The sequence below is a fragment of the Myotis davidii genome, unplaced genomic scaffold (genome assembly GCF_000327345.1).
Source record: "Myotis davidii unplaced genomic scaffold, ASM32734v1 scaffold663, whole genome shotgun sequence".
Classification (NCBI taxonomy): Eukaryota; Metazoa; Chordata; class Mammalia; order Chiroptera; family Vespertilionidae; genus Myotis; species Myotis davidii.
The window spans coordinates 2,976,345-2,985,078 of NW_006295816.1; the positions used below are offsets into that span (position 1 = coordinate 2,976,345).

Consider the following 8,734-nt stretch of genomic DNA (forward strand, 5'->3'; position numbering starts at 1 on the left):
ATGATGTCATAAGGGCAGCTATGACTCAGGAACCAGGATGGCTCCCAATCACTGAGCCGCTCCGAGGAAAAGACAAAGGTCTCTCCATTCTTTTCTGCTGGAAGTGGCCACAGCCCAGACACCAGAAGTTCTGGCCCACTGACGTCAAGGTGTGAAAGATGACCCTCCCCAACTGGTAAACTGGGGATTGATCTAACAGTTTACAGTCCATCCACACTCTAGAATACTATGTAGCTGTTAGAAAACAATGAATTTGATCTATTTGTCCTGATGTGGAAGGATATCCAAGATGCATTTTTATAAAACATATATTTTTATTGATTTCACAGAGGAGGGAGAGGGAGAAACATTAATTATGAGAATCATTGATCGGCTGCCTCCTGCACACCCCCTACTGAGGATGTAGCCCACAACTCGGGCATGTGCCCTGACCAGGAATCGAACCGTGACCTCCTGGTTCATAGGTCAATGCTCAAGCATTGAGCCACAGCCGGGCTCAAGATGCATTTCTAAGTGAAAAAAGTTGAAGATCAGTATGACCCCATTTAAGTAAATAAAACCATCAAGATACATAATTACCATGAACCAGGAGGTCACAGTTCAATTCCAGGTCAGGCACATGCCGGGGTTGTGGGCTCGATCCCCAGCAGGGGGGTGTGCAGGAGGCAGCTGATTGATGATTCTCTCTCATCATTGATATTTCTCTCTCTCTCCCCCTCTCTTTTGCTCTCTCTGAAATCAGTAAAAAGTCTTTTTTTTAAGTTGCATTACATTTAGGGGAAGAAAATTAACATGACAGATAAAATAAAAAGCACCCCCAAAATTGAAAGACACAGGGCAATAAACAAAAATCTATTTCTACACATCAACAAACAGTTGGCAAATTCTTGGCATAGAAGTGCAAGGTTAAAGATTCACATCATCTGATTTCAAGACCATGGTTTACTGTCCTGAAAAACTATCAAGTTACAGTAATCAAGACAACGTGGTTTTAGTGTGTAAGGAGAGACAAACAGGTCAATGAAACAATGGAGAAGCCAGAAACAGACTCACTCACATTTACAGCCTATTGATTTTTTTAATGTACCCAGATAATTCCATGCAGAAAGGAAACGCATTTTTCAATGGGGAAAAAAAAAAATGACCCTTATCTAATATCACAGACCAAAAAAAAATTAATTCAAGATCTACCACAGGCCTCAGCAAACACTGAAGCTCAAACTACAAAGCTCACAGAAGAAAAGCCGTGGGAATCCCTTTGTGACCCTGAAGTCAACCAAGACAGGATAGAGCACAAGCTCTAAAATACCGACGGGCTGGCTTTGTCCAGATTAAAGCTGCTCATCAAGCCAAAACCGGTGTGGCTCAGTGAATAGAGCGTCAGCCTTCGGACTGAGGGGTCCCGGGTTCGGTTCCGGTCAAGGGCATGTACCTGGGTTGCAGGCACATCCCCAGTGGGAGATGTGCGGGAGGCAGCTGATCGATGTTTCTCTCTCATCAATGTTTCTAACTCTCTGTCTCTCTCCCTTCCTCTCTGTAAGAAAGATGTATTTTTTTTTTAAAAAAAACTGCTCATCCAGACGGCACTCTTCCAAAGCCACAAGCTTAGGACTTCAGCACACAGATCTGACAAAGGACTCATAACCAGAATACAAGATTTCTACAACACAGTAAAGACACGCAATCCAATAAAAATGGTCAAAAGGCTTAAACCCACACTTCATAAAAGATTTTCAAATGGCCACGAAACACATGAAAAGTTGCTCAACACCCTTACTTATTAGGGAAAGGCAACACTGAGACCACGGCAGGTTAACGCAAGGTACCCAGTAACGATGGCAAAACATAAAGGAAACACATGGGAACCGACTGCTGACAAGAAACCACCAGTCTGGAAGTCAGAGTGGCTGTTTCTGATAACAGGAAGCGCGTACCCTCGCCCACTGAGTGACTCGGCCCCTCACTCCCAGGTACGGTTCACTCGGGAGATTTACTCGGGAGACTGCGCGTGTGTGTTCCAAGGCCTGTACAGGAGCATTAGAACGCCCGTCGCATTATAATCATAAAAGCCAAATACTGGGGACGAGTCGAATGTCTACAGAGTGGGTTTTCAGTATACTCATAAGATGACGTATTAACAATAAAAAGCAAAGAACTAGTTAATGACACCGGCATTGACATGGATACAGCTTTTTTTTTCCAACTCGTTTACATTCAATATTATTTTGTATTAGTTTCAGGTGCGCCCTGGGTGTATCTTACAGTCGTCATGTTGAGCAAAGAAAGCCAAACCAAAACACAAAGCACCGTTTGATGCCATTTATACGAAGTTTTAAAGCATGCAAATCGGATACATAGTGATGGAAACCGAGCAGTGCCGGCCTCTGAGAGCTGAGGTTCATTAGAAAGAGGCACGGAGGAGCTTTCTGGGAGGATGGAAATGTTCTGTATGCTGACGAGGTGGAGATTATGGGATACATCCATTTGCAGAACTCATTTAACTGCCCACTTAAAAAGTTTTCATTCGACTATACATAAATTATACCTTGATTTTTTTTTAGATGAAGTTGAAATAATAACATTAAAAAAATTAAGAACCCAGCCAGTATGGCTCAGTGGTTGAGAGTCAACCCATGAACCAGGAGGTCACATCTATTCCCAGTCAGGGCACATGACGGGGCTGCAGGCTTGATCCCCAGCATTGGGCATGCAGGAGGCCGCCGATCAATGATTCTCTCTCATCACTGATGTTTCTTTCTCTCCCTTCTCTGAAATCAATAAAAATATATTTAAAGAAAAAAGAAAAGTATGAGCCCAACTCCAGCAAGGCAGCCTCAGCTGACCACAGCGGAGGATGGAGGCCGCAGGAGAAATGATACCATTTCAACGCCAAGGGCACGCACTTCCCAGCTTTCATCACTCCCTGGGGGTGTGCCAATGGGAAATGCTTCACATGTTAGGGGCATCTCAGTGTTGCCGGCATCACTCAGGAGGTACGTTTGTCATCAGTGAGCTCATTCTGAGGCAGGACATGGGGAGTGAATCCCATCAGCATCCCCTAAACCCCACCCCACCCTGGGTTAAGGGATTCCTAACACTCCTTCTCGTCCCCCCCAAAGGGAGGAGGGGACATCAGTGCTCCTCCAGCTGCCTGCCCACCCCACCCCACGCAGGAGCGCATCATCCAGCGGGTGCAATCAGGGGCCTGCGCCAACATTCCTGACACACCCACCGCAGGGTCACGGCCGGCCGGCTCCTGGAGGGGAGGGCACCCAGCCTCACTGCCCCGTCCCAGGCAGCACATGCAGTCGCCCTCCCCAGGGCGGTCTGGCCTGAGGGGCAGGTCAGCCTGACTTCACTTCACTCAGACCCCCGCCTGCCCCTGAGGTCACTGAGGGTGCCGGGTCCGGGACCAGGAGCGCGGAGGGCTCCGTCCACAAGTTCCTGGCGGAGGGCAGGCAGCCCCCCAGCCGGCAGAGCAGACAGACTGCGGAGCGTGGCCCTCCCCAGGCCCTGCCACTCCTGCCCCCCAGGCAAGAGGCACAGGAGACAAGGCCCAAAAGAGATGACTTTTAATACAAGAGGGCAGGGCGGGCGGGAAGGACTTAAATAGGGGACGGGCGTCAGGAGCCTGCGGCCGTGGGCCTGGGGGCCCTCCGCAAGGGGATGATGCACACGGAGTTCCGAGCCTCTTTGATCCGCCACCATCGGCCCAGCCTGCGGGGTGAGGGAGAAGCTGAGGCCAGTGCAGCCCCCAGTCCCACCCCAGGTCCCACCCAGCCACCAGCCAGTGCTTTCCCCACCACCCCTTCCAGGGCGCCTCCTACCTGTGCTCCTGCCCCACCCCGGCCACCAGGAAGTCCCCGGCACTGGAGAACTTGAGGCTATTGATGAAGCCCACCTGGGAAAGGGGGTGATGGCAGAGGGATGAGTGCACCCCCACCGCCGCGGCCCGCACATCAGGGTCCAGGCTTGGCCTTAGCTGACCTGCCTTCCACCCCTGCTCCGCCTCCTCCCGTCTCCTCCCGCCCCCCGAACCAGCCGGTCACCCCTGGCCCGGGGCCTCAGCCTCCACACGAGCTTTGTGAGGACTAAGGAGACAGTGTATGCCAAGCACGTCAGTGTCCCCCAGGGCCAGGCCCCTGGCTGTGGGGCCTGGAGACCCCCATCGCCATCACCCTTGACCCAAGCTCTGCACTTCACCAGATGTCACTGACAGACCTGCCACTCTTCCCGCGGTCACCCAAGTGAGCGCCCCAGCTCAGCATCAACCTGGCACTGCCACACAGAGCCCATCACAGGGAGCCCATCACACCTGTGCCCGTGGGCTCCCTGCCTCGTACCCAGCACCCAGGGGGGAGGGAGAGGAAGGAGCAGGGAGGGTTCTGCCGGGCCCCGGACTAGGAGAGGAGGCTCCCTCCTGCTAGAAAGACAGTCCAGGGACCTTGGGGTGCGGCCAAGATGGCCGGGCACTCAGGCCCACTCACCAGGGGGATGTCGCAGAGAGGGTCGAGCTGCCGGAAGCCCTCCCCGCACCGCCAGAGCCGCACGCAGGCGCTGTGGGAGCCTGGGGGGAGGGCGACAGTGAGCACCGCACCAGCCGGGGCCCCCTCTGCCACAGAACACTCACCACCCAGGATGCTCACCGGTGGCCACGAGGTCTGTGTTGAGCAGGGCAGCCACTGACGACACCCAGAAGGGCTGCTCCAGGCCTGGCTCGCCCCGCAGCCCGTGGGCCTCTCGCTGCAGGGCAAGCGGCCGTTTCTTGGAGAGGCCCCACAAGGCCAGAGAGCTGGGGACAGGGAGCACAGTGAGAGCCAGGCAGGCAGGCAGGGCACACCGGCCGGGACGCAGCAGGTCACTTGGGCTCTCCCCCCTCAGCGTCTGCATCTGTACAACCTGTTACAACTGCTGCCAGGCAGGGGCCAGGGGCTGGGCCGTGGGGGAGGCACCTCTTACCCGTCGTCGGCGCCCGACACCATGTGCTCCTCGTTGATGAGCTGAATGTTGTCAATGGAGCCCCTAAGAAAGAAGCAGTGAGGGGTGCCCCCATGGGCGCACCTGCCCCCATGCCAGGCTGTCCCCGCAGCCTTACTGGTGGCCGTAGAAGACGAGTTGGGACTCCTCGGGGATCTTCCACACGCGCACGGTGCCGTCCCGGCCGCCCGCCGTCACGCAGCACTCCCTGCTCAGAGCGTCCAGCGCAGCCACCGCGTCCTGGTGCCCGAAGCTGGAGGGGCACAGAGCCTGTGTCACCCACGATCGCGCACACGCACACGCGCACCCTCCCCACGCGCACTCACAGCGTCTCCACGTAGGAGTTCTCTGCCACGTTCCACACCTTCACAGAGCGGTCGTGGGACGTGCTGTAGAGCTGGTGGGTGCCTCGACGGAACGCCAGCCCCTGGGGAGGCGCAGAGAGAGGGCAGAGGCTGGGCTGCAGGGGGCAGAGGGCACAGAGAGCCAGCTCCCCGGGAGCTGTGCCACCCTATCTGCAGGCGGCAGCCGCTCACCTGCCCTGGCAGCGGCAGTCTTCCCAGAGGCCCCCCTGCTCCCTGGGCAGCTCCACCCAGCTCCCCAGCTCTCTCCCGTCATGACTGACGACGCCACTCACTGCACCAACGTGCAGGCTCCCAGCTCCCTGAGCCTCAGCCACCCCATCCCCAGGCCCGGCTGCCCGGCGCTCCCTGAAGGTCCCGCACCGAGGCCCACTCCTCACCGACACGGCGTCCCGGTGCCCCGTGAAGGTGTACAGGTGCCTGCAGCTCGGGGCCTCCCAGATGAGGATGAGCTTGCTGCGGTCGCCCGAGGCCTGTGGGGAGGAGGACAGTGGCCACAGGCGCCCGTGTGCCCAGACCTCTCACCGCCCCAGGGCCCACCGGCCTTACCAGGTACTTGCCGTCGGAGGAGATGGCCATGCAGAGCACGTGGCTGCTGTGGCCGGGGGGCTGCCCTTCCGCGCCCTTCTTGGCGCGTGGGATCACGTGAAGCTTCCGTCCACTCTCCACGCTCCCTGCGCAGGGGAGAGAGACGGCGGGGATAAGCGAGAGGCCTGGTGCCACCTCCTCCAGGGCAGCGTAGGGCCCTGGACAAGCCCTGGCCTCAGGTCAGATCTGGCTCAGCCACTGAGAGAGAGGTCACCTCAGTTTCCTCATCTGTGAAGTGGGGACAATAACCCTAAAGGGCAGCCATGCAGCCCCGGAGGAGGGAGGGAAGTGCTTTGGGACAGACGGTTCTCCTGCTCCTGTGGGCGGAGGAGGCCGGACCCAGGAGGCCGAGGACAGGGCCCTCTGGTCCAGGCCCAGCAGCACGGACCCCCGACTCCTCCCGCTGCTCCCCATCTCCATGACCGTGACGGGGTGCTCAGGAGCCCCTCCTGGGCAGAAGCTGCCAGTCACCCAGAGACTTCTGGGGACAAACCTGCTTCCAGAAGCTTCCCCATCAGTCCTTAGGTCGTCCCGATTCCTCCTTCCTCCCAGACCAGCCCCCGCAGATGGTCCCTGGGGCTGCACCCGCCAGGCGCTCACTCACACTTAATGATGGTGCAGTCTTTGGCGGCGGAGAAGATGGCCATGTCGTCGGGGGTGATGACCAAGCATGTGATGGAGAGCTGGTGGCCCCGTAATACTCGAATGTCGGCCGGGGCTGGGGCCTGGATCTGGGCAGGCAGGACTGGGTCATTGCGACTGGGGGAGGGAAGCTCCCCCACCTACACACTCCCATCTACACGCACACACACGCGCACACGCACACACGCACGCAGGTACGCACACACACAAACACACCACCCTTCCCCATCTCCCGCCCAGAAGGAAACCAGACCCAGGGCTGCAAGCCCACCATGTCCCTGAGCAAAGACCCCGCAGCCTGAGTCCCCAGTTGGGTCATCTGCCCACCAACCCAGGTGGGACCCCCAACTCCCTCCCATCTTACACCCCAGTGCCCCGCCCTCTCACCTCCTTCGCCACCGACTTCTGCAGCCTGCCCCTCTGCTCGAGCTGCAGGGAGAGGACTGGGTGAGGCCCCCGAGCCAGACCAGCCCACGCCTTCCTCCCACCAGTGGACCTCCACACGCACCACATCCTCCTTCAGGCGCCCCGCCACCTGGTCCTCCTCAAACTCGCGGGCCTCGGCCTTCTCGTCCTCTGTGCCGGGCAGAACAGACCAGTAAACCAGGGCCAGACCCACTTGGCTTTCCCTTCCGATCCCCACCCACCACCTCAGTCCCGGGCCCCAACATGGGGGCCCAGTCCCCCGGGAAGTCCAGGCTGCCTCGGGCACAGGGGAGGCAGGGCCAGTGTCTCCTCCTGCCCACCCCCGCCTTTACTTACCAGATCTGTCTACCCCTCCCCCCCAGGTCACCCAAGAGACCACCCTCCCTCAGGGCAGCCCACGGGGCACTGTGTCAGTCACGCATCGGGTAGGAGCTGCAGAGGCCCCGCCCCTCACCTGCCCGCTCTGGGCTCACCTTGCTGCCGGAGCTGCTCAAGGTAGACCTTGGCCAGGCGCAACTTCTTCTCCTGCGCGGTCTCCTCCAGCTCCTCCTGCTCCTCCTCCTCTTTCCTCCTGGGAGCGAGGCTGAGGGTGGGGGCTGGGTTAGAAGGGGCTCACCCCACTCAGCTGGCACTAGGACCGCCTGCTCCCCCTGCCCGTCACCGCTCCCATCCCCTGCCAGCGCATGGGCAGTGCTTACACCAGCAGAAAACAAGGTGACTTAGCAAGGGCCCACCCAGCACCTGACAGCGTGAAAACAGGCCGCAGCCCAGAGGCCATGGTGGCTCCCTCATCCCTGCAGGGAACAGGAAGGTTCCACAGGCCCCTGAGAAAAGCAGGTCACGAATGAAGGGTCAGGAGCCAAAATGGCTTCAGACGTCCCGACAGCAACCCTGACAGCAGGCAGACACGTTCCGCACACAAAATCCTGCAGAAAAATGCTAAGCCCTGGAATTCCACACGTTACACCATCGATGACAAGTGACGACAATGTCCCATGTCCAAAGCGCCACAGAATTGGTCCTTTCTCCTTCTTTTAAGGATGGGGACCCAACCCGGCGAGCAGGCAGCTCAGAGCAACCGCCAACCACCCCAGCCGTGGGGAGCAGCCAGCCCGACCCGCGGCCAGGCCCTGAGGCAGACAGGTGGGGCCTGTCATCACCTCCCTGCCACAGCGTCCACCTGAGGACCCGATGGCACTGAAGCTTCGTAGTCTTGGCTCGCCCTCATGCTGCTGCAGCTCCGCTCCCCCTCATGCCCGCCCCTGACTTCAAGCAAGACAAGCCCTCCTGACTCGCTCCTGGGAGCTGGACGAAGGTCATGGGACTCAAGCAGAAAACCCGAGACAGCCCCTCCCCCTGATCACACGCTGGCACATATCCAGTCCCTGGCGGGTCCCCCAGCTGGCTCCCGGGACTCATTCATGACCTTGCCCATGACTTTCCCAGGAAGGAACTTGGAAACCTTCAAGGCCAGACCATGCTCCTTAGTGCACAGCCAGGGTCAGAACTTCCACTCAGTTTACCCAAACTCATCAATCTATGCTCACACGGGGCAGACAGGACGCAAACGAAAATGAAGAGAAGCACACACGCTGAAACCGGTTTGGCTCAGTGGATAGAGCGACGGCCTGCGGACTGAGAGGTCCCAGGTTCGATTCCGGTCAAGGGCATGTACCTGGGTTGCAGGCCCAGCCCCAGTGGGAGATGTGCAGGAGGCAGCTGATCGATGTTTCTCTCTC

The 8,734-nt window shown here is 58.1% G+C and overlaps 1 protein-coding gene across 1 annotated transcript in view; it reads right to left on the minus strand.

The window, feature by feature from the left end:
- Window positions 1-3,555: 3,555 nt before the first annotated feature.
- RRP9 (ribosomal RNA processing 9, small subunit (SSU) processome component, homolog (yeast)) overlaps window positions 3,556-8,734 on the minus strand; it is a 16,564-nt gene continuing 11,385 nt past the window's right edge. Inside the window, exons 3-15 of the mRNA XM_015568355.1 lie at window positions 7,469-7,578; window positions 7,078-7,145; window positions 6,957-6,998; window positions 6,532-6,658; window positions 5,889-6,013; window positions 5,720-5,812; window positions 5,304-5,404; window positions 5,096-5,230; window positions 4,960-5,022; window positions 4,647-4,792; window positions 4,488-4,567; window positions 3,828-3,901; window positions 3,556-3,717 (exon numbers count right to left, since the gene is read on the minus strand). Coding sequence (XP_015423841.1) covers window positions 3,624-3,717; window positions 3,828-3,901; window positions 4,488-4,567; window positions 4,647-4,792; window positions 4,960-5,022; window positions 5,096-5,230; window positions 5,304-5,404; window positions 5,720-5,812; window positions 5,889-6,013; window positions 6,532-6,658; window positions 6,957-6,998; window positions 7,078-7,145; window positions 7,469-7,578 — 1,258 coding nt within the window. The 3' untranslated portion in view covers window positions 3,556-3,623. The remainder of the gene's footprint in view (window positions 3,718-3,827; window positions 3,902-4,487; window positions 4,568-4,646; window positions 4,793-4,959; window positions 5,023-5,095; window positions 5,231-5,303; window positions 5,405-5,719; window positions 5,813-5,888; window positions 6,014-6,531; window positions 6,659-6,956; window positions 6,999-7,077; window positions 7,146-7,468; window positions 7,579-8,734) is intronic.